The sequence below is a fragment of the Oppia nitens genome, unplaced genomic scaffold (genome assembly GCF_028296485.1).
Source record: "Oppia nitens isolate AA-2021 unplaced genomic scaffold, nextdenovo-longstitch-racon4-pilon3 scaffold1_pilon_pilon_pilon, whole genome shotgun sequence".
Lineage (NCBI taxonomy): Eukaryota > Metazoa > Arthropoda > Arachnida > Sarcoptiformes > Oppiidae > Oppia > Oppia nitens.
The window spans coordinates 9,027,264-9,050,997 of record NW_026533199.1 but is presented as its reverse complement, the minus strand read 5'-3'; the positions used below and the strand labels follow the sequence as shown (position 1 = coordinate 9,050,997).

The window sequence follows — 23,734 nt, the reverse complement described above, 5'->3', positions numbered from 1 at the left end:
AAAAAACCTTTAAAACAATTATTTATTAAAATTAGTCGTTTTGGCCAACCGTGCGCTCTCTACCACTACTACGACTACGACTACTACGACTGCACTACCTGTGCACTCAACTACCTGTGATTAGTGCACTATAGGTCTGCCTTAAGCGCGCATTCATTGCCTATAAATCAAGTTTTTTCATACAATAAACTTTTTTATTGCAAATACGAACTCATTTGTCATGAAAAGCAGTTATTAATAAATTATTTGAAATTCAAATCCAAACGAAACGCAAAAAATCCAGAGTTTTTGCACAAAATTCTCACAAATTATGTATTAATGTAAATATATTTCGGATTTTTGCCGCAATTAAAACCAATTAACAGAGTTTGCAATTATTTTATGACTCAAACAACTGTTTATTCACTACATTGAGGTCTTTCCTCGCCTCACATCTTATCTAACATTTAAATGTCATTAAAAAGCATTAGATATTAGTATTAGAGATAAAACACTGAAAAAGTACTCAAAAAACTCATTACAAACCAAACACTCGAGAAAAACGTCGCAAAAATGGATTTCTCTCTTCTCGACCAACAAATCGACTCCATTTCCGCCGACAAAAACCAAATCTACAAACAACTCAACACCGCTTCCGCCGATAATCCAAACGACGTCCAACTTCTCTGGCGTTTGGCCAAAGTGGCTCTTCTTCTGTCAGATTTGGCCGAAAAAAACGGTCAAAAAGACGAATGCAAGCGTTGGTCTATTGCAGCCGTCGGTCACGCAAAAGCAGCCGTAGTCGCCGAACAACAGTCTCTCGAAGCCCACAAATGGTTGTGTGCGGCAGTCGGCCGGTTGTCTCCTTTTCTGCCGACTAAAGAACGCATCGAATGCGGACATGAATTCAAAGTCCATTCAGATATCGCTCGAAAACTCGACCCAAACGACCGACTTCTGCACCATATGTACGGACGATGGTGCTATGAAGTGGCGTCTCTGTCTTGGATGGAACGCAAGTTGGCCGCAACCTTCTTCGGAACGCCTCCTGAGTCGACTTTCGCGGAGGCGTTGAATGCTTTGGAAAAAGCAAATGAATTGAGAAACGAATGGATTGGAAATCATTTATGGATTGCAAAAGTCTTGATTGCAATGAAAAAACCCAAAGAAGCCCTAAAATGGATTGATTCGGGTCTTCAGATCCAACAGAACACCGAAGAAGACGGTTTATCACATCAACAACTGATTCAACTCCAAAACAAACTCAACAAATGAGTCATTTCTTTATTTTTGTCAAAAACTAGTCAAAAACTAGTCATAAAGTGATTCAAAACCAATTCAAACGACTTCTTCGTCGTCGTCTGCGAACGGAACTGCCGCCTCCTCGTTCGACAGGAGGGCCGCACACTCGTTCAGCGACTCTTCCGAGTCGTGTCTTTGCGCGTCTTGAGGCGACAACAGCGCCACCACTGCTTCCGCTTCACGCGATCGTTCGGCAATCGAAGAGCTTTCTTCTTCGGCCAGAGCGACTGTTTGTGTTTCTGTTTGTTCTGTTTGTCTTTGCTGAAGAGGAATGTTTTCGTCTGTTTTGAAACCTCTTTTCGATTTTCTAAATCTGAATGTTTTTCTCGATTGCGCTTTTTGTCGTTGCAATCGATGTCCTTTGAGTCCACACTCCGCCTCTTCTTCCGCCGAATCCTTTCTCCCGATTTGACTTCTGATCTCTTGTTCGTCATCAATAGTCACTCCTTCAGCCAACGCTTCTCCGCTGAAGGACGACGTGACCGCCGAAGACGCAAGAGGCGATTCTTTGTTTCTCTTAGCTGATCCGCGTTTTATATGAAGCGTTGATTTGCGGAACAGTTTTGGTTCCGAATGACATTCTTTGGCCGTCATTTCGGCCAACGCCTCCTTCGGGTCGGGATAACTCGTGCGTCTTATCATTCCTTCCATTTGACGTCTTCCGTCATCACGTGTCAACTTTACAGACAAATTTCGCGGCGAAAACATTCGGTCGGGAGTTCGGGAAGTGGTCAGTCGGAATGACAAACCCCTGAGCAGAGATGGACGCGACGAAGAGGTCGGAGTCGAAGCAACGTTAGGTTGGGTTTGAGGAGTGTTTGAATTCGAAGACACATTAGACAAACGCGAAGCCGACTGAGCGAAAGCAAAAGACAAACGGTGACCTTCGGGTCGTTCGCCACCCGAAGAAGCGTCCGGAACAATGGATTTGTTGCGCTCGTCCTGAGACATGGTTTTGCGAGATATGAGTTCTTCGCGTAAAATTCGCATTTCGGACATCAGTTGAACCAAAAGTTGGCCTAAAATTCAAGACATTGTCTGAGAAGTTGTTTTTCATTTGATTTTAATTATTAATCAATAATTAAATTCAGGTTTTCTTTCAAAGCTTTCGTTTATTTCAATATATATTCTATTTTTATATTAAATAAAAATAGTTTTTCTAAACCTTTTCCACAAAACATATTCAAAGTCTATAAAAAAATGATTTACTATTAATAAAGTGTGCGTTTGTGAGACAGTTATCACAGTTTTTGTATAAAATATATCAAAAAGTACTCAAGTTTTCAATAAATGTCTTTTTATATTAAGATTTAATACTTTTAATGTTGTTTTCAAATAATAATCAGTTTTTACTCTATTTTATCAAAGATTTTCTTTTTTCAAAACTTTTGACAAACTTTTCTTAATAACGAAAAAAGCCATACCTTTGGATCTGTTGTGTGGTAATCCTCTTCCGGCCATTTTGTCGCGGATCTGCTGTTGAAAGATGTATTCGTTGTCGTTGTCGCAGATCTTCAGCAAAAACTTGCAGCGAATCAAAGGCGCCAAAAGTAGAAACAGAGGCGTCCGATAAGTGACCACAAAATCGAGGAACGCCCACAATGTGACGCCTCCCTGTGTCTTGGCGGCCAATTCACGAATACATCGTGCGATTCGCGACCACTCAGTCGTCAACTGGCGTTCGAAGCAAACAATAAGGATTTTGAGTCCAAGAAAACCGACGGAATAAGTGGATTGTTGAGCCGACTGTCCAACCGACGAATCACTGCCTTTCACCGGCTTAACCGAAAGCGGACGCAAAGTCTGAAGAACGACAGACAACGCGAATGTTATGTCGTGTTGTCGAAGTCGCGGAACTTCTTTCAGACCAGAAGTCACGCGAATACACATCGGGTAAATCAGATTCATGAGATAAATGTCCGCTTTGTCCGCAGAAGCGAAAGCCGAAGAACACAGCGTCTCCAGAGACTGCGCGTCTCCCAATTGCAACATCTGAAGCGCCACCAGACGGACGGCCACAGACGTGAAGCCGGGAGGAGACGTCTGAGATAAGGCCACTGCCCACGAAGGGACGGCAGATGTGGTGTCTGTTTGAGCGTCTGTCTGTCGGTCTCCCAAAACAATGTTCTGACAAACGGCAATCAAAGACTTGAGATGTGGTAAATGAACGATATATGGATGTCTCGCGAACGTCAAATACACGCCTTTCAAGAGCCGACGCGCCGCTTCCCAATCCGTCGACCTCTTTATCGCCGACTTCTTTGCGATCTTAGAGAAAGTCTTGTCGAGACGTCTTAAGACCATAATAAGCGCGGGACGCATCTGTTCCTGACGCCACTCGGAATTGGGCAGAATTTCGGTCATATATCTGACCAGACCTCGACAGGCCATTGTCAGCGGATCATAAGGTGCCATCTTGAGCAGAGAATGCGCAACTTCTGCTAAACGCAAATGACATCTCACGTCCAACAACTCGTAGGAAGTTCCTTTCGCGTGAAGATCCGGCAGTTTCTTACTCAGATCGGCCAAACGCGCTGCACTTCGGCTCAAGAACTCGGCCACGACTTTGAGAAGAACATCTCGCGGACGACGGAATTCCGTCCTCAGAGTCTCTCCGTCACTACTGTCGGCTCCGACTCTTCGGTTGAAGTAATTGTCGGACACGAACTTGGAGTGCGAGTCGTCGTCCACTTCAATGCCGGCGGGAGGACTTCGAGACGCGTTCTTGATGGACGAACCACGCAAATCAATGGCCCGTTGCGGACCCGTGAAATTGCGAGTCAGAGCTTCGCAATTATAGACAAGAGTTTTCATACAAACAGAAACATTATGGATGTGTTGTAATTCGGTTCTTGGACCGCCGGGAGTCTCTTTCTTTGTCGTCAATGTTTGCATGTGTTTTAAATGCAAAGGAAGTATAGCTTCCAAAACAATCAACATTTGAAGTCCACGCTCTGTGTCGGCCGCATAAGACACGACAGTCACGCACAAAGATATGGCGTCCAAAACAGTCAGAGTTTCCGCGTCCATTTGGTAGCAAAAGTCGAGCGCCTGAAGAGACAACTAATTAAAGACTGATTAAACTGAAAACAAGTCTCACTTTCAGAGGTTTCTCCGCTTCGACTAATTCCAAGATATCCAACGGATCCACAATGTATTGGCCCAGAGATTGCAACAATTGAAAGAAAGCCCGGGGTTGGACTTTACTGGCGTCGCCGAAAGCACATCCAGTGTCCAAATCGAGAAGAGGAGCGACGGATCCGAACATTTGCAAAACAAACGGTTTTCGGTGAAGAATATAAAACTGTTTGCAAACAAACTCTACGGCGCGACACAACAGACCGTTCGTCTGATGGTTCGAATAGATCCTCGCGATTGTCGGCAAAATCAATAAATACCCGTTTTGGGCGAAAATATTGCGGAACTGATGCGCGCCGTTGATATAAGTGGCCATACAAAGACGCAACATGGACGAGTTCTCGCAGTGAAGAACAAGAGCTCCGTTCACTACATTCAGGAACAAATGGATGTCCGAAGACTGAGCGAAGAAACCACTCGTGGCCTCAAACATACGCGCGACCAGTTTGACCCAGACCAGTTTATGCAAAGTGTCCATTCCAAGCACTTCCTGACCGTTCGGTTCCGAGTAGAGCGAGAAGTTGGCTTCAAGTGCTTTACGAGGAAAAGACGGAAGTTTCATGAGTTCTTCGTGTAAGAAGAGAACGCGTTGTGTTCCCAGAAATTGCGATTTTATTAACGAAAGACACATCAAAGTCTGCGAAGAAAACAGTGAGAAAAGAATTGCAAAGATTTAGACCTACTTTTCCTAATTCAACAAATTGAAGAGTAAAAGCCTGTCTCTGAAGACGATCGAAGGCTTCTTCGGGATTCATGTGAACCAAAGAAATCTGCGGATATTGTGAACGTTTGAAGAAATAAAAGTCGCGAACAAAAGCATTCAAATTATGCATTTGATCTGAAAAAGACGGAAAAGAGTGAAACAACGGAAACAACGGTTTGAAACTCACTGGTCTTGGAATCGACCAAAAAGTACTGCTCGTGTTGCGATTCGTCAATTCCGAAAAAGTCCAGACTATCGGTCAGAATCTGTGCGAATTGCGTGTCTTCGTGAATCGGAAATTGCGACGGAATTACCGAAGCGTCCGGTCCGTGAACAATGATCTTCTTGGCCGACGGCACATTGGCCGTAACCAGAAGGGATGCGTCGCACTGTTCTTTGCGTAGAATTTGTTTGAGATCCTTGAGGAAGAGTCCGTGGACATTGGGAACGACGAGCCATAGAATCGATAGAACGGAAGCAATCACTTCCTGACTGTTCTCTACCGGAGCGCGCACGTGATACATGACAAATCCGATGAGATAGTTGTAGAGCGTGTAAGCCGCCTGAGCGGGCAGTCGTGGCATAAAACGGATCAAACGGCGCAAAGTCTGGAAAATAACAGATTGTCGTTCGCGAGTCAGGCGTTCGAGAAAATGGCGCAAAAAGAGTGACGCGTCTTCAACAAGACAATGCCAAATCACTTTATAGGCCACTTCGTAAACAGCGCTTCCGTCCGATGCAACCTCGGGATCGTCCAGAAGATTGATAATACTGACAGCCGCCGAACACAGAGTCGACGGAAAGACGGCCTGAGCCATCTGGATGTTGTGCGCCGGCGGACGTTCGAGCGCTTCGTCCGAATCGTCTTCGTGTTCTTCGACGGTATGGAAGAGCGCCGGTTCGTAAGCGGCCTGAAGCAGAATCGGGACGGCAGACAACCGATAGTTCTCGCGTTCTTCACGCAAACGGTCTTCTTCCTGTTGCAGAGCTCTCGTGACCATTTCGATCTGTTGTTTGCGTCGCGTCTTCGTGGCCGCAACAAAAGACCTCTGAATCGCCGGTTCTTGACTTATTGTCACTTCTTCGACTTTTGCACGCGCTGTCGGCATATAAGCCGGATCTACAACTGGAATCGATTCCAAAGCAATTCGTGGCGACGGAAGAGTGAATTCAATGGCCGGAGGGGGGACTTTCAAGTAGAGATGCGCTCCGTCTTCGAGTCGAGGCCAACACTGGAACCGCGCTGACCAAATTCGGTAGAACTTGTCGACAGCCAGAGAACGTCGTTCTGGCTTTTCATGAGTCAGTTCTCTTTCTAGAAGATCGGCTACAGATTGCGGACATTTAAGAGAACAAACAATTACCGCAACGGCAGATGTCGCCACTAATTCCGCGTCTGATTCCAACAACAGATCCCAAGACATACGCAAAACACATTCAAAGTCTGTTTGAGACAACACTAACGCTCCCTTAAGAGCCGCAGCCAATGGAGAGCCGAAAGGGTTTTTGACATGAGTTGTCGTGTACTTCAAAGTCGGGTTCTCTTCGCGTCTGATTTGCGCCTTCTGATTGGCCACTTCTATGAACGTGCGTCGCGGGTCTTCAGCGTCCGCCGGACCAGCTTCCAAGTCCACCTGATGCGCCAAATAAGTGGTCGACGAATGCACGGACTGACCATGGTCGCGTTCCAGACCGTGACCGACCGAGATCTTGCGTCTTATAGGCGAAGAAGGTCCCGTGACTATTTTCTTGAGTTTCTTTTCACGCTTTGCCGCGTCGTCTTTGTCCTCAAACAGCCGTAAGGTCACAATCGGGGATTTATTCTTTTCGACCGACTCTTCGTTATAGACTTTGTTAACGGCTTTCATGAGTCGGGAAGCGCTTCTCATTTGTCTTCGAAAGCAATCGTTTTGACAATAATTAACGTGAGAACAATTGAAAGACAAATTCGAAACCATTTGATTCATTATCTTAAGCCATGGCAAATTCGATGTGATTTCTGTATCATCCGTTTCTACCGTATCTGACGGAGTGTCCATCTGTCCGTCGTCTGACAAAACTCCCGGCGATTCGTCTCCCGAAACGCGTTCCGAAGTATCCGAACGTTCAGAAATTCCGCTGACTTTCCGTCGCGACCGAAGAGAGTCTGATCGCCGAAGAATAGAGTGTTTCTGAGTGTCGCCCTCTTCTTCGTCGGCGACAGTAGACGAACGCTGTTTCGGTTTTCTTTCGGCGCCTTTTTTCAGTTTAATCGATCGTCTTTTGAAACTGCCGTGTCCACTCCCACCCGTCGAACGACGCAACAAATGCGGACGACCCGCAACTCCCGTTTGTGACAATCGCTTTTTGTCCAGAGTTCCGTCATCAACTCCAGAGATATCACTCGTGGATCCGTCTTCTCCGTCGGCTTCCTGAAGAACAAAACTGATTCTTCTTTCTCCGAATGTTTGCGACGGATGATTGAATCCATCAATTGGTCCGATATTTGCTGGAAATTAATTATTCTAAAGATTAAACCGAAAACAAAGAATCACTTCTTACTCAAAGCCATTGACCATCTTCTATTGGCTGTCACTGTCTTCGGTTCGAAAGTAGAACTGCGTTCGCGAATAGACGATCGCGAGGAACGGGATGGCAAATACTGTTGTGTTTCGCGAAGAAAAGCCGTAATTTCGTACAGCAATTGACACGCGACTAGTTTTAGAGCAAACGGACACTGATTTCCGTCGGCGTTGACAAACGCTTCGTCCAAGAAGTCTTCGTCTTCGTCGTCGTACTTGAGTTGTCTTCGTTTGCCATCATCGGTCAGATTTGCCGATTTGTCAGTATTGATGTCATTCAGAACAATCTCTTCGAGTCTCGCGCCCAACATTTCCGCCCATTGATAGAACGCCCGACCGGCCATTCGCTGCAATGCATTCGACGCTCGACCGCGAATCGCCGACTGCGAACCGGTACGCGCCGGAGCCGACGGACGAAACAAACTGAAGTTGTGGCGCATCCAAGTCGGCCAGAGTCCGCGGTTACAACGGTGCACGAAATGCGCGCATTCCAAGTAGAAGGCGGCACGTGCCACTACCGGAGCGCGAAGGTCGAGCATTGCGGCCACAAGAGGCGCGTCGGGAAGAGTTCCCGGAGTACAGGCTTCCAACAGAAACTGAAAGCGAATCATTCCGTCGCGAACTGCGGGTAAAGACACGACTCGTGATTCTCGCGCTAAGAGAACGTCGCCATCGTTTGTTCGGTCGAAATCAAAGGAGTTTCGTCGAGACAAATCCGGAGTGTCTTCAAAACTGGATCCGTGTTTGGCTTTGGATTTTCCAAAAACAAAGCGAAACTGATCTTCCATTCTTTTGCGCGCTTTCACAAAAGTCGAATGTTTCTGTTGACCACTTCCTCCCGCAACAACAGATCCGCCTTTGACTGGAGTCCGACTAAAACTGGCTCTTCTCACCAGTTTGTCAGTTGACGGTTCGGACGCCGAAACAAATCCCAAAGTCTGTCCGTTGTCCAGCAAAACAGCCGAATCTGGATGTAATGACTCGGGTTTGGCACCCGTTTTGAACCAATTGGCCAAATTTGCAAATGCTTTTCCGCTCTTCTGCTTTTGCATCATTATCACTGCGTCGTCGTCTGTTATCGACAATCGCGGAGACGCCGCTCTCTGGACACGAAGAGCACCGGTACTGCCGTGAGTCTGACTCAATCCAGTTCCGGGAAGTGGCCATTCATTGAGCAGTTGATTGTCGTCGTGAATACTTTGACTGCTCGGCGCGGCTTTGATTCCTGCGGTCGAACTCTTTTTCTTGAAGAACTTCTTATGACTTTTGATATCTGTTTCTTCGGTCTGTGTCGGCGAATGTTGACCACTTCGTTGTTCTTCTGCACGTCTTATGGCTGAAGGACTGGTTTGTTTGTCTTGTTTTTTCTGCAACTGATGTGCAGAGTCCAACAGTCCGCTTAAAGCCACTCTTCTGAAAGCTCCGCCGTGAGTATCACTAAAAAGACGGAAAGACTTTTGATGAGAAGAAATTCATTTCTGAAGACTATTTACCGAACGTAAGCGACAAACTGTCGGATTTCACAATAGAGACTCATATTCTCCTGAAGACGCAATTCTTTTGTCATTTTTGTCAAACGACTGATAAATGGCTTTAAAATACATCCGATTATAACGCCTTCAATACCTATAAAACAAATCTTATTAAAACATATCAACCATTCCTTTCTCTCGTCTCTCTTGTGTCTGACCTTTGACACACAATTTCCCGAATCCGGCCCCAAAATTAGTAGAATACCCACTCCTTCCTCCGGAACCAGAATTTGAATCAACTGACTGTTGACTAGTTAGAGTCGGATTGTTTGATTGTTTCCTTTGATTGTTGTTTTGATTTCCGTCTAAACAAAAGCCAAGGAAAGCATGGAAAACGTCTACAATCTCTTGAACGGCTCTTCTGTTTACCATTTCGTCAAAAAAGCGACTAAAATGAGATTCTGAAGACTGATGCAAATAAGAAAGAGTGATGGAAATGCCACGTTTCAGTTGAATGGCTTCTTCAGCTCGATGTCCTTCTCCACAACCGTGAGGACATCCCAAATGTTTTATCAATCGAATCAAAGTATCCATAAAAAGATGATGAATCGATAGTTCTTCGTTTTCGGGTTTATTGCGTCCATTGACTTCGCCGTTGACCGGACTGACGGATTCGGGTTCGACCGGAGCGATGAAAGCGGGAAGAACACCCATATTGATGAGTCGGTTGAGAATCTCATGAATGGCTCGACAAACAGCCAAAGAACAAACAGAGTCTTTCAGAGAAATCGCGTGAACGGCCTTCAGAATCACTACAAGACTCAACTGTCCGCTTTTGGTCACGTAATGCATGGATGCGGGCGCTTCTGACATGTTATCCGAATAATAACTGATGTCTGAGTCGGTCTGACTTCGAGTTATCGCTGGCGTCGGTGTCGGCGCCGATTGCCAGTTATAGGACTCTTCTTTCGGTGAATCACGGGTTTCTTGATTCAAAAAGAACTGAATAGAAGTGACCGGCGAGTGTTCGGTAATTGTGATTATCGGATACGGAACTGAATACGATTGCGCTGCGGACTTCTTGGGCGACTTGTCGGGAGCCGAAAGTCTCCACGACTTGTCTGAAGTAAACAAAGATGACAAATGAAGAGAAGGCATGGACTTTCCTCTTTGCATTTCCGAGTTGTCCAACAATTTCTTCTCGTAATGTCCAATTGTCGACTTTGGTCGTGGCGGCGGACGAACAAACTCTTTGGACAGAAACACTGCGTCTCCTCTGTCGACCTGTTTCTGCAGTTTGTTCGACACGACGTCCTCTCCGTCCACCAATTTTTCCAGATTCTGTTCGCCACTCGCTTTGTCGGTCGGCTGTTCGCACTTCTTCTGTCTTTTGGGCGATTTGATCTTTTCACTGCCCACTCGACCGATTGGCAGAGGATTTGCCGAACTAATGAATCCGACCAATCCGGGCAAACCTGAGAACGACGAACGACGCAAGTCTTGCATTGACGGCGACTTTGACGGCAAAGATTGCAAATTCCTGTCATCCAAAACAACTTTCGGAACCGTTTTGTCTTCGGATTTGTTTTTCGGCTCAAAAGAAGATTGATTTGGTTTTTCTTTTTTCGGTAACGGAAGAGAAGAACTTCTGTTTCGCGACTTTTCTTTGGAAACCGAATCCAAACCAATGGTTTTAAGTCTTTTAAGAAACTAATAATTAGGACAAAGAATGTTCTGAAAAAAGATAACAAACCGATTGAGGACAAAGTTAAGCGCCCACTCGACACCTTCTTCAAGCCATTGATTGGAAAAAAGACACCGAAGAACTGCGACATCCAAATAGGTGGCCATCGCTGGATTGATCATTGGTTTGGACTCGATTTCGAAGGTTTTCTTTTCGGCCGAAGAACTGCTTTTCGTCGGAGTTATCGACTCTTTTCCTTCAATCTTCTCAATCGACACACTCGAAGTGGCCGCAATCGGCGAACTCAAAAACGGAGTCGAAGTCGGGGTCGAAGTCGGAGTCGGGGGCGGAATTGGGGTCGGAATTGGAGTCGGAATTGGAGTCGGAATTGGAGTGAGTTGTTGTCCGTTGGAAGAAGCCATTGAAGGCGTGGGTGTGAACTCTCGTCTCGGGTCAGCACCCAATACACCGAGAAAGACGTCTCCGAACTTTGGAACCGCTTGTGATTTGCGTTCATGTCTTGTGGCGCGTAATATGTTTCGTTTGGGTTTGACTTGTGATGTGAATGAAGTTATTCTTAAGAAAAAACGTGAGAAAAAGACAATACAAACGATATCTTACTCCGGATGCGAATGAGCGAACAGAGGAGACCAAATCTTGTAGCCGTTCTCGAGTCGAAAACTGGTCAGAAAGTCGGAATCTTTGAGGCGAGACATGAGCGGTGCGAACAAATAGATAAAGACCTGAATAGTGGTTATCGGCAACAAATAGTATTCCGGTCTTCGAATGATTCCTTGTTCGCACTCCGCGTCCGCACACTCTTCGGCCGCGTCCAACAAAATCCAATGCAAAGTATAGAGCAGTTTGGTTTCGGCGGCCGACAACTTGTCGAAAGAGCTGTTTCGTCTTCCGTACAGTAAAGCCGAACAACAGTGCATTACATGCGGTAAAGCAGACAAAACCAAACGCCACCTAAAAAACAAGTCTCAGTCTCAGTGAGTCAACGGACGGACAGACAATACCTGCTGATACTTTTGATGGCTTCGGTCAGACTGGGAGACAATCCGAACTGAATGTTCTGAACCAACACCTTCTCAAACGACTTACACGCCTCCCTTTGTTCCATTGCAGCCGCATCTTGAAGACGACTGATTTTTGGCCGAATGAACGGACTGTTCCAATAAATTCAAGTCTATAATGCTATTGTCCACTCAATTGGCGGTCACTCATACCTGGTTTGGCGCCAAAGGAATGTCTGAATCGGTAACGGAATAGACATGTCATCTATCGGTTCTTCGCCTTCCAGCGAATCCTCACTCCTGCGTTTCGGCATATTTTTGACGACGTTTCCAATAAATGTCTATTTTTTGACAGAAGAGAGTGTTTACATAACCGAAGGAAAGAGAGTCTGCGTTAAGAAGCGATCGATCGCTTCGTTTTCTAATCAAAACTTTGTATTTATTTTTGTTTTTTAGCAAATTATGAAAAACTAAATCAAATAACAAGTTCTCAAATAATTTGCAATTAATTTAAAATTTGTTTTTCTCTCAGTTTGTCTTATCTTTAAACTAATGTTAAAACGATTTTCAATTACTATTACTAAAGATTAACCAAAACTATAGTACAGTATATGTTATTTTGAGAAAATATAGGTTATTATAACACTTATAAATATTTTTAAAATTTCCTATAATTTACAAAAAATATTAAATATCTAATAATAAAATAGATTTTTAAAGATTTTTTAGAAATACTAATCAATAATGAAAATAATAGTTTAAAAATTTCTAATAATTGGTTATAAATTTGAAAATAAATGTCAATTCAGTTATTTATATAGCAATTAACAAATTCTCATTTCTTAACTTTATTACAGAGTATTTGTAACGATGAAGAAAAGGATATTTTTGGGAAAATTGGAGCAATTTTATTGGGGAACTTCCCTCTCGGGGAAAGTTACTCTAATTATAAGATTCATAACTATTGATCTGTAAATTAATAACACTTTTGTAAATCAAAACAATGTTTATATGATTTACAGTAAAATAATTTATTGAAATTCAAATGAAAAATACATGAAAATGTTAATTAAGATTAAATATAAATGCATTTCAATTGATCCAATTTTCAAAGACAACTCAAGACATTTCAATTGAAATAAAACAAAAACATTATTTCAATCAATAATTAAATGGATATTCAAGTCATCTAAAGATATAATTTATTGAAACAAATTGTGATAAATATTTTACAACTAAATAATAATAACATAACGTAGACTACAATCCTTTTGGTGACCAATATGTGGATCAGTTGCGAGTTCTGATCACTAGTTCTTCGTCGGGAATAATACGATAGCCTTTGCCGAACATCCCGGCCGGATGTTTGACAGGAATATCGGGTAACTGTTTTTGCCGACGAATGGCCTCATAATTGGGAGGAATCCGTTCGCAAAACTTTGACGGCGTAATCAATATATACGAGATATAAGCGGCCGCTGCTATGGCCAGACCGCGAGTGAATGGCCGCATAAACACGAAGCTATAGTGAGTACAGTCCGCGACGTTTTTGGCCGACATTTTGTGTCCAAAAAATCTAATATTTGTTGCAATTTATTAGCGATTTATTGATTGTTGAGATTCGCGACTAAACCTATGTTTAGATCACTTCAACAAATCTATTGGTTTTTACATCAATTATGTCTTTCATTAATACAGTATTTATCGACAAAATTATACCACTTTTCATATAATTAATTATTACTCAAAATAATTAATATATTAATTAAATTAATTAATTATAAATACATTAAATCTTAAATACAAATATATATACAAAAACTTTTATAAAAAATTTCAAATAAATAGAGAAATCGTCAAAATTAATGACAATATATATGACAAACAAATCTCATAAAGAGTTTGTAAAGTTTTTGTGTGTCTTCTTCTCGACTTTGCTTTTGATTTGTTTGTTTGTTATCTTTTGTTTAGTATTGTCGTTGTTGTCCATTAAGTTGTGTGTCAATTGTTCATCAAATCTGCCGATGCTTTCGTGTGCCAAAGTCTTGGCCAACTCCATAATGAGCCGACGTTGAGGAACAACGGGTTTCGGATAAGCATTTGCGGCTAACTTTGCTTTCTTGAGTTCGTAGACTTGTTTCTCGAGTGAAATGATTTGGTTTTGAAGCGCCAATACATGCCATTCAATAGTGTTGGTCACTGCCAACAGACGCTCTTCAGTTCGTTCGAGTCGTTCACTCAATGATTGGATGTCCGGCTCTTTGACAGTCGTGGACATGACTTTTGTGACAAACCAATAGATTTTGATGACTCTGTCCAACAGATTTCGGTAGTTTTGACCGAAAATCAACAACAAAACGATATGAATAACACTTATATAAAGTCTTATAAGTTTTGTCACATAAAACACAAACATTTCAATTAACTTAAAGTCTAACAAGTGATCAAATATTAAACAAATATATCAAATCAGTTATTATGTGGTATAAAAACAGACACAAAAACAATCAAAATAACAATAAAATTGATATTAATTACAAATTAAAATATTTTTTTTTGGCAAAATTATTTGACAAAACACTGAATAATATTAGAAATTGTATTGAAATCAGAGGAAAGCCATGAAAAACAAGAAACTAAAAGTGTGTTTAAAGAGCACATGCTTTCAGTGGACAATCACTTTTGAAGATCTGATAAGACTTTCTTTAAATAGTGATAATAACTGGACTTTTACTGGACTAATGTTATACAGTATAACTAATACAGTAATATAACAGGTATTATAAGATTAAAAGATTAAATTGATTTTTAAGTTAAATTGCTTCTAAAGTATATATTTTTAAAACTACACTATTTTTAAACTATGTTAACTAAGTTTAGAAATAAATTAAATTAGAAAATATTTTTAATTTAAAACACATTTATTAAAATCTTTTAGTTTTAATGCAATGATTACGGCGGCGATGCTTTTAATTACATATCATATGTATATATGGGGTCAACTGTCCACCAGATTCACTAATGACCAAATGGTTATATAATAAATAATTTATAAATTAATTGTATATAATTAACTAATAGTCTTAAGACTCGGCCTTATAATATGTTTTTATAAGTTATACGATTAAAATAAATCCGATTCAATCAGTTATTTATCATAAAATGTCATTTAATTGTAAACATATTGTAAATAAATATACGAATTGTGTTTTGCAAATAGCATTTCAATAATGTTTTATTAGTCTATTAAACAAATTTGAAAACATTTACAGAAATGAATGCAAAAAACACTAAATTCTGACCACAATTAGACTAAACTCTTATTTTTTGTCAATAAATTAGGAGAAAAACTGCAAATATATCACAAAACAATTATGACTGGTTTGAGATCAAATAAACGCTTCAATTTTAGTTTTTCAAAAAATAATTCATTTCAGTACTGATTCGTAACATATTATAATCAATCAATGTTTGCCAAAAAAAATGGATTCATTGAGAACAATGAATGTCAGTTTGAGTGTCACTTTTGACAGCGAAATATCCAAAGCATTGGCGCTGTTTTAATCACAACTTGTTTGGATAGAGAAAAGTCGAGACCATTAAAGCCGGTAATGGATTTCATTATCCGACAGTTGCGAATGTGTTTCCCGATATGACAACTGACATCCGAACCGGTTCCCGAACAGCGCGACTGCAATGATTGAACGTCGCTCTTCTCGAGTACCAAATAAGTGACTGCAAATCGAACAAAGGTTTCATCGACCAGTTTCGGTTGTTTGTCATAGAAAATGCCGTCCAATTCGAGAAATCGTGTGAATCCCGTCTGAGCGGCCAAATTGCAGACATAGACGCCAACTGTTGAGCGTTCGTGATAATTGTCGATTGTCGTGATATGTCGGTTGAGCCACGAGACGGCTTCTCCGCCCGGATAGTTGTGCCACGCGGCCAATGACATGAAGACAGTTGCGGCCACATTACACCAGACATGAATAGCCATGACTACAAACGCCAAAGTCATTGCCCTAAACAACAAACGAGTCTTAATTTGCAATTTGAAACCAATTCCAAACTTACCATCCATTGGGCGCCGAACACTTGTCACTGCTTTGAAGCAGTTGTTGTTGAGTAATCTTTTCGTATTGTTGGTCCAAATCTTCTTCAACCGAATGTTTGCCGCGTCGCCGAAGACTGCGATTATTTGTGGGAATGGCGTCGTATTTGTTCTCATCTTTAACCAGATTTCCATTGGAAGAGTTGACGTCATTCGGCCAAAAGTAGTTCCAAATCCGACCGATAAGATAAGACTCGTTCTTCTTTGTCACCGAATCTTCAAACTTCTCAATAACAACAGCAATAGTATTGGCCGCACAAGCGTTCAGAAGAGGAATGACGTAAATAATAAAACGCAACTCTTTATGCGGAAGAAATGAATAGGAAATCAAATATAAAAACACAATTGAGGCCAAAGTCTTCAGCATTTGTTTGCAACAAAATGGCACAAAAATAAGTGTCAGAAGCATCGCTCGTGGAAGCGCTGAATAGAAGTACCAGAAGAAAGGCTGAGTTCCCCATTCGTGCGATCGGTTCTCCACAATATTGAACAAAATAGCGTCGCCTGAAATCATAGAAAGAGTTGTTATTGTAATGAAAAGACAACTTTAAGCCTACCTTCGGGCCACAAAGGTTTGGCCCATAAATACGAATCAAAGACAACAGTTATGACTAAAGATATGATTCCCGACGGAATTCCAACTTTGATGAGTCTTCCAAAAGTCAGTTCTCTTGTGATTATGAGTTCGTAAAGTGTAATCCAAGCAAACAAAATGATGGTTTCGACGCGCAGAACAATGACAGTGAAGGCGACGCTAAAGATATATTGATTCCACTTTTTGTCCAACCATTTGGCGTACGCTATCATAACAGCAATTAACGCGAATGTATTGGGAAGAGTTCGTGAAGAATAGAATAGAAAGTGAAACTGAGTTAACGTAAGAACCGAAAGCGCCCGACGACTGGTCGCTCCGTAACGCAATTGAATGGACCGACCGAACACCGAAAACGAATACATCACTGACAGCGAAAGCAACACTCGGGCCATCGTTTGGACGAAAAACTTGTCGTCCGATTGAATCAACAGCGAAAACGGTTTGGTGAGTGCGGACACAAACGCCGGACCTATAAATGTTCGGTGAACTACACCTATGAAGACAATCAATCACTATATTATTCTTCAGGTTATTAAACACAAACCGGGATAGTCTTTGTGATCCCAATTCCGTAACGAATGGTTATTCAAATCAAGAAGTTTGTGCAAAAGGTCGACACCGTTGCTGTAGTTGTGGTAATCGGGAAAATGCCATAAATGGCCAAACAGTTGGACCAAATTGTTTGGTTCACTCAAATATATGAAATCGTGAATCGATTGAATGGCAAACGATTCCTCCACTTTTGTGAACGGAATGAGAACCGTAAGAATGATGGACACCAACGATAGGGCCATAAACTGGAGAATCGGTGATAACGGCGATATCGACAGCGACATAATGGCTCCCATTGTGTGTCCACTTCGGCTAACAATCAATATGTCAGTCAATAGTCAGTCAATCGGTTTGTGTTTACATTTCATATGATATGATGTGTTGTTTTTGACACTCATTCCCATCCCTTCACTAATGGTTACGATATCTATGTATTCAAACAATGATTGTATTAACAAATACTAAGCAATAGTTAGAGAGCCGTCAGTATATGCCGTAACAGTATATCACTGTATATAACGTGGAAGTAATGCCCAATCGGTGAGTGTGTTGTCCACCGGAGGGCGTAATCTATGAGGACTTGACTTTCGTTTTGAATATATTTTCAAATGAAATGTGTTTTTTGCCGATCGCTTGACATTCACTTCTTTGATATTCTTCGACGTCTTTGAAGAGCGGAATCAATGGATAAATCCAATCATTCGTCGCTTTATTACAATTCACTTCTGTTGGAATCGCCGTCCATTAGAGACAGCACTTCACGACACGCCAACAGATTTATACAAAGTATTGATTTAATAAATGATTTTTTAATCCACTGTTTGACCGATTGTTTTCTATTCTTGAGATTCCTTTGCCGAGATGTCTTCAATGCATTTGTTATCATCAAATTTAATCAATCAAAGTGTCTTTTTGGCAAATGAAACGATGGAACCAAATAGTCGTCTTGACTTTGATATTAAAGAAGATGAAACACAAGAGGACGAGACAATCACTGCCAGATCTTCTTTGACTGTTTGCCAACAGTTCTTTGAGACGAATCAGAAGTATTCAATAGATGTCGACAATATCTTTGAAATGTTGACTGAATTTGAACTTTTGTGTTGCGATCATTTGGTGGTCACCGCCAATATGTTAAAATCGAAAGTAAGACATTTGGCCGAATCACAAGACATGAACAAACTGGAGAATGTGTTTCGACTCGAGAGAAACAGTTGGAGACTAATTCGGGCCATTTTTGAGGACAGACTCAGAAGTGAAGACAATTCTCAGGATGATATGATGGTCGACGATATCGTAACTAAAATGAGTGACAAAACATTGATTGAACGCACGTTTGAGACAAACAATCAATTAAGACAAATGCAATTAGTTATTGATTGGTTAGAGAAGAACCAATTGGATGATAACGAGGATGTGGCCAATGATCGCATTCAGTTCTATTCCGAGGGTTTGTATTTGTTTTTTATTGCATTTCATTGTCTAAACTTCTTAACCATTATTAGGTCCATATTCTTGGGAAAATACTTTACACTCATTGAAAACAAGAGATGAAAACTATGAAAGCGGACGACAATTATGTCAACGAATGGATCCGGACGGTCCTATCAGAACTCGTCAATCACTTCACGATCTCGATGTTGAAGACGAGAACCGATTGTATCGCTATATTTTCCAATTGCTTCGCGCCGGACAACTGTTTGACGCAAAAGAAGTGACACAAAGACTCGGTTTGTTATTTAAATTAGTTTATTAGTAATGATTATAATAATTGTTTCTTAAATTAGGATATCATTGGTTGTCTGCAGCTCTCGATGGATGGCTTCTATATCATGATCCCAATTACATCAACGACAAAGAGACGCGCAAAGTTTTAGAGCCAATTGAAGGTAACGCTAATCGCGATCTTTGGAAGTATGTCTGTTGGAGAGCTTCCAAGGCTGAGGGAACCAACATTTACGAGAGAGCTATATATGCCGCTCTGACCGGGAATTTGGCCATTTTATTGCCACTCTGTCCCAAATGGAATGATAAACTTTGGGCTTATTTTAAGTGAGTATTATTTAGTTTTTGTGATTAACCGGTAATTGATTTTTTCGCGACAACAGGAGCTCACTTGACGTTCATATTGAGAGTGAACTGAAAAACACTCTCAGTGTTAGACCGGAAGCCAAACCTCGTTTTACTATTGATTTACCCGATCTTTATTGGGACAATCAATTGAATTCAAATCAGATTTTCAGAGAAATGGAAACTCACGGAAGTCTTTCATCTCTTGTTGAGGAAACTTATCACCAAAATATCCAAAAGTTTATAATACTTTGCGATATTGACGGTCTTATTGATTATATGTATGAATGTTCCAAATTTGTCGCTGATATGCGACCAACAAAAGTCGAAACTAGAAGTGGCCGCAAATCAGAGAAAAAAGAGTTGATAGTTAATCCACAATTGCTCCGATTTTTTGCTCATTTAGTATTGACTTTAAGGTTTGTATTTATTATATTAATTTGAATTAAAAGTTAATTATTTTTATTATTAGATATTTGAATGTAAAGACAAATCGTGAGATGTTAGCCGTTGCTATAATCGAGTATTATATAAATTATTTAATAGACAACAATCAGATCCAATTGGTTACTTATTATACATCAAAACTACCGAAAAACAATCAGATAACGACTTTTGCACGACTCTTGGAGGGCGTTGAAGACGAAGATGACCGTAAACTATGCATTGCTTTGGCAAAGAAAGCAGAACTCGATATCAATTCTATTACTGTGACTGTTGTGGACAACGTTAGAACCAAATTGGAAGAATTGCCATCAGCTTCTGAACTAATGAACACAACTACAACTGAAGACAAAAAGAAAATCAATTCATTAGATTGGCTACTCTTTCAAGATGTACAAGAATGGACTGAAGCTATTAAACAATCGAATACAATGATGAGAAACTTTTTATTATCTCGAAAAGTGGATGCAATGAAAGATACATTTCTTAAACTTCCCGAAGATATCATCGATAATGTGTATAATCAATGCATTCGCAGAACTGGTAGCAATCAATTGAACACCGATAACGACAACGCTATTCGAGAATATCTTTGTCATAAGGCTTATATTCAAGCAAATGATGCCTTTTCTGACTGGTATTATTGATATATTTACAGTAAATGTTTTATTATGTTATTAACTTATTTTTTAATTAATTTAAGGCTCTATTGTCTTCATAACTCCAAACCTCGTGAACCATTGAAACCGGTGTCTAAACGGTTTGCCGATACAGTGGCTTACGAACAGTCATTAAAACAATATGAATCTGATTTAAACTACTGGAAGGAAATGCTTAAAAAACAAGGAAAACTGACGGCAGAAAAGATAGAACACGTCTTGCATTTCCCTGACGGCGGATGGATGGCTGACCAAAGACACGATGGCTCTAAAGACGAACTAAGACTTAACCAAATGGAAGAATTGAGGAAACAATATATTCCTCAACTTGTTTTCATTGCTCATTCCATTCATAAGTCATCAAACAATTTGTCAGAATGTCTAAAACTGGCCGATTTAGTGGCCGACGAACGTAAAGCCATTTATAAAATGTTTTCAAAGGAACTGTTGTCTGATTTCCTAAAGAAGTTGAGAGAATCATCCGTTGAAATTCTTAACGAAATATCCGATCCGTTGGGATATACAACACTCTGAGCTCTGAGATAAACATTTTTATTTGTTTTAATAAAAAAATAAATACAATTTATTTTTTCAAATTTTAAAAGATTTTATTGATTTTTTTTGAATTACATTTTATTGATTTAAATCAAATAAACAAAAACCGCATCAAATTATTCATTAGTTTAAGTGAAGACTCTGTTATTCACTTTTGCGGTTTGTTTATAAAACTCGCATTAGTTATGATTACAGAATCGTCTTGTATTGTCTGAGACACCAATATATATGTAAAGTATGAAAACTTAGGAATTAAAATATAGTCACTATAGTACTAAATATTTATCAAAAAAATATTTTACACAATTTTTTTGAATCTTAAAGTCTTACAGAATTACTAATAAAAATGTTTACATTTTAAAAATAGTATTAAATAAATAAAATAGAAGAAAAAATCAAATCAGATATTGATTCTTATCTGATCCAAAACGTTACTATGCAATTGATCCCATAGTTATTTACCTATAATTTTATTCTTTAGTTATCTGACAATTATAATTCACTTGAGACGGCATATAAAAAATTGATCCAAAAATCCTATTGTTTTATCGCAGCAAATATATAAATACTGTATTAGTATATATTGAACATACAGTACAGTATAGACACAATTAGTGTTGGCTGAAACAAAATGTTTTTATAATACAATGTATAATATTGTGACACAAAACAAAAGTTAGTAGTTATCAAAACCATTTATATAAACCAAAAATAAACATATTTTATAATAAAAATACATATGATATTAATTTGTCTTAATTTATTTTATTTTTGTTCTTAGAAAACAATTATTAATATAAAAATAGTTAATTTTCTAACAATAATTGTTATATAATTATTATATTGTCATTAAATAATTTTATAAACAAAATATAAATACTGTATATTAGTTTTTAAAAATGTAGAATAAAATTGCATTGTATTATATTGTCTTATAAAAAGCCAAAATTCAAAACCTTGTATTTTTCCAACCCTAGACACAATACAATACTATTGTATACACTGTACTCTACAGACATAAAGACATGTCTAAAGCACTAGTATATGACATGTTATGTCATTATAAATTTAATGTAAGTAACAGAATATTCTGTAAGTTTTTATGAGAAATGCTATTATTTGTGTTTATATGAAATTCAGTACTAAATGTCATGCAATTCTCACATCACTTATCTAAATCTCTTATTTAATGATGAAATTTGTAAATTATTTATTATAAGAAAGACATTTTAAAAACAAAATTTTTATCATTAGTTGAAAAAATTTATATTTACAATGAAATATCAAAAGATACAAAAATGACACAAAAACACTTGATTAACACATAAAATATACAACAATTTATAATATACTGTATATACAGTATATATAATTTAATATTAGAAATGAATGAAATTGTCACCAAATTGTTAATATAATTTTCTATAAAAAACTAAATAATTATAATTTCATTGTTAAATTTATATTCAATGAAAAATACTATATGAGGAATGCTATTTATGAGAGAGAGAGAGAGAGAGAGAGAGAGAGAGAGAGAGAGAGAGAGAGCAATTTTGTTTGACAGTCATTAACGTTGTGTGCACTGACATACCGGAAAAATATCTGAGATATTGATTTATCGTTTAATGAAAATATCATTATATAAATATCTAAAGCCATGTCTAAAATGTTTTACCCATTATTGTATTGTACAGCAATGCTAACTCATTTCTCAATGATTACTAACGTATATTTTCATTATCGACAAAACTTTTTTTCAACAATAAATATCAAACAACAAACATTGAGATCATGAAAACACTTCATTATTTTGTGAAATAACTTAAAAACTCAGATGATTAGTATGTTTTGAGACACAACTTTATAAAGACATTTATTTTTATGACAAAAACTAACTTCGGGTTAAATATTGTGACAATTTTTAAGTTAGTTTTATATCTATTACAAAGTCATAGGGTTTTTATGATATGATATGACTTTAGAAAATATGTATTTTTAGAATCAGAATATATTACACTTTTGTAAAATCGGTAAAAATATCAAAATATTCGTGTATTTAAAAAATCAATTTTTATTAATTTCTATTTAAGAGAATCTACAACAATGTTTACTATTATTTGTTTGAAAATTGATTAAATATTTTCTAATTAAATTAAAGAAATTACTAATTAAAATAAAATTAGTAATATGTTTGAGATAAAGATAAATCTGCAAATATTATATATAAATTGATTATTTTTTAAACTTATATTCATTAATTTATTAAAAATAGTTCAAATTAGTAAACCTTATATTTGTTTAATGTATTAAATTGAAATTATTAATTAAATACTATTTAATTGCTTTTTAATACTATAAAACTTCAAAATAGATTTTTAGTCAAGAAAAATGTAAAATATCTAATATATGTAAAAATATGTGTTCATAGCTTTTAAAAATGTAATTCTCAATAAATAGTAAATATAGTATTTATTTTTATTTTAATAATTTAACTAGTTTATATAAAAGTTATAATATTATTATATAATTCAATAGTTATTTCTCAACATGTTTTATTGATTAAAATATAAAACAATGTATTTATGGTTAATCTAAATGACTATTACCCAAAATTACAGTTAAGTGATATTAACGTCTTGTCTAACTATTAAATAAAGTTATATAACATTTATATATAAATACAGAAACAATTCATACAGTATTACTGTGTATAGCAAAATACACATACAGTATTATAAGGTGTATTATACAGTATAATATATATTGAATTTTGGTTTTGTTATATATTAATATAAATATATATAACGGTATATAAATGTAGTATTTGTTGTAACATTAGTGATATATAGTCAATGAGATACACATGGATTGTATGTTTGGGAGAGACTGA

The 23,734-nt window shown here is 38.5% G+C and overlaps 4 protein-coding genes across 4 annotated transcripts; 2 read left to right on the top strand and 2 right to left on the bottom strand.

The window, feature by feature from the left end:
* Nucleotides 1-392: 392 nt before the first annotated feature.
* On the top strand, nt 393-1,321 carry LOC128952394 (regulator of microtubule dynamics protein 2-like). Its single transcript, XM_054297789.1, has one exon. The coding sequence runs from the start codon at nt 553-555 to the stop codon at nt 1,252-1,254; it is 702 nt and encodes a 233-aa protein (XP_054153764.1). The 5' UTR covers nt 393-552; the 3' UTR covers nt 1,255-1,321.
* On the bottom strand, nt 1,280-12,316 carry LOC128952367 (protein unc-80 homolog). The gene is made up of 12 exons (XM_054297751.1): nt 12,072-12,316; nt 11,862-12,011; nt 11,461-11,811; nt 10,909-11,415; nt 9,374-10,854; nt 9,177-9,309; nt 7,664-9,120; nt 5,310-7,610; nt 5,103-5,257; nt 4,382-5,056; nt 2,706-4,332; nt 1,280-2,300 (listed from the first exon to the last, which is right to left on the bottom strand). The coding sequence occupies exons 1-12, from the start codon at nt 12,170-12,172 to the stop codon at nt 1,318-1,320; spliced, it is 9,921 nt and encodes a 3,306-aa protein (XP_054153726.1). The 5' UTR covers nt 12,173-12,316; the 3' UTR covers nt 1,280-1,317.
* Nucleotides 12,317-15,161: 2,845 nt separating this feature from the next.
* Nucleotides 15,162-17,599, bottom strand: LOC128952374 (probable Dol-P-Man:Man(7)GlcNAc(2)-PP-Dol alpha-1,6-mannosyltransferase). Its single transcript, XM_054297764.1, has 4 exons — nt 17,109-17,599; nt 16,527-17,057; nt 15,933-16,473; nt 15,162-15,880 (listed from the first exon to the last, which is right to left on the bottom strand). Exons 1-4 carry the CDS (start codon nt 17,410-17,412, stop codon nt 15,379-15,381), a joined length of 1,878 nt encoding a protein of 625 aa, XP_054153739.1. The 5' UTR covers nt 17,413-17,599; the 3' UTR covers nt 15,162-15,378.
* Nucleotides 17,600-17,633: 34 nt separating this feature from the next.
* On the top strand, nt 17,634-20,827 carry LOC128952373 (nuclear pore complex protein Nup107-like). Its single transcript, XM_054297763.1, has 7 exons — nt 17,634-17,902; nt 17,964-18,566; nt 18,622-18,846; nt 18,904-19,168; nt 19,225-19,605; nt 19,659-20,267; nt 20,334-20,827. Exons 1-7 carry the CDS (start codon nt 17,800-17,802, stop codon nt 20,821-20,823), a joined length of 2,676 nt encoding a protein of 891 aa, XP_054153738.1. The 5' UTR covers nt 17,634-17,799; the 3' UTR covers nt 20,824-20,827.
* Nucleotides 20,828-23,734: the final 2,907 nt, after the last annotated feature.

Bases quoted from the DNA above. Each gene is read 5' to 3' on its own strand.
- LOC128952374 (XM_054297764.1), bottom strand. From the start codon at position 17,412: ATGGGAGCCATTATGTCGCTGTCGATATCGCCGTTATCACCGATTCTC. The intron at 17,058-17,108 runs GTTTGTGTTTAA...TTGTCTTCATAG, and splicing joins GGATCACAAAGACTATCCCG to GTGTAGTTCACCGAACATTT. The intron at 15,881-15,932 runs GTAAGTTTGGAA...TTTGTTGTTTAG, and splicing joins TGTTCGGCGCCCAATGGATG to GGCAATGACTTTGGCGTTTG.
- LOC128952367 (XM_054297751.1), bottom strand. From the start codon at position 12,172: ATGCCGAAACGCAGGAGTGAGGATTCGCTGGAAGGCGAAGAACCGATA. The intron at 12,012-12,071 runs GTATGAGTGACC...TTATTGGAACAG, and splicing joins TTCCTTTGGCGCCAAACCAG to TCCGTTCATTCGGCCAAAAA. The intron at 9,310-9,373 runs GTCAGACACAAG...TTTGTTTTATAG, and splicing joins CGGGAAATTGTGTGTCAAAG to GTATTGAAGGCGTTATAATC.
- LOC128952394 (XM_054297789.1), top strand. From the start codon at position 553: ATGGATTTCTCTCTTCTCGACCAACAAATCGACTCCATTTCCGCCGAC.
- LOC128952373 (XM_054297763.1), top strand. From the start codon at position 17,800: ATGGATAAATCCAATCATTCGTCGCTTTATTACAATTCACTTCTGTTG. The intron at 18,567-18,621 runs GTTTGTATTTGT...AACCATTATTAG, and splicing joins CATTCAGTTCTATTCCGAGG to GTCCATATTCTTGGGAAAAT. The intron at 19,169-19,224 runs GTGAGTATTATT...TCGCGACAACAG, and splicing joins AAACTTTGGGCTTATTTTAA to GAGCTCACTTGACGTTCATA.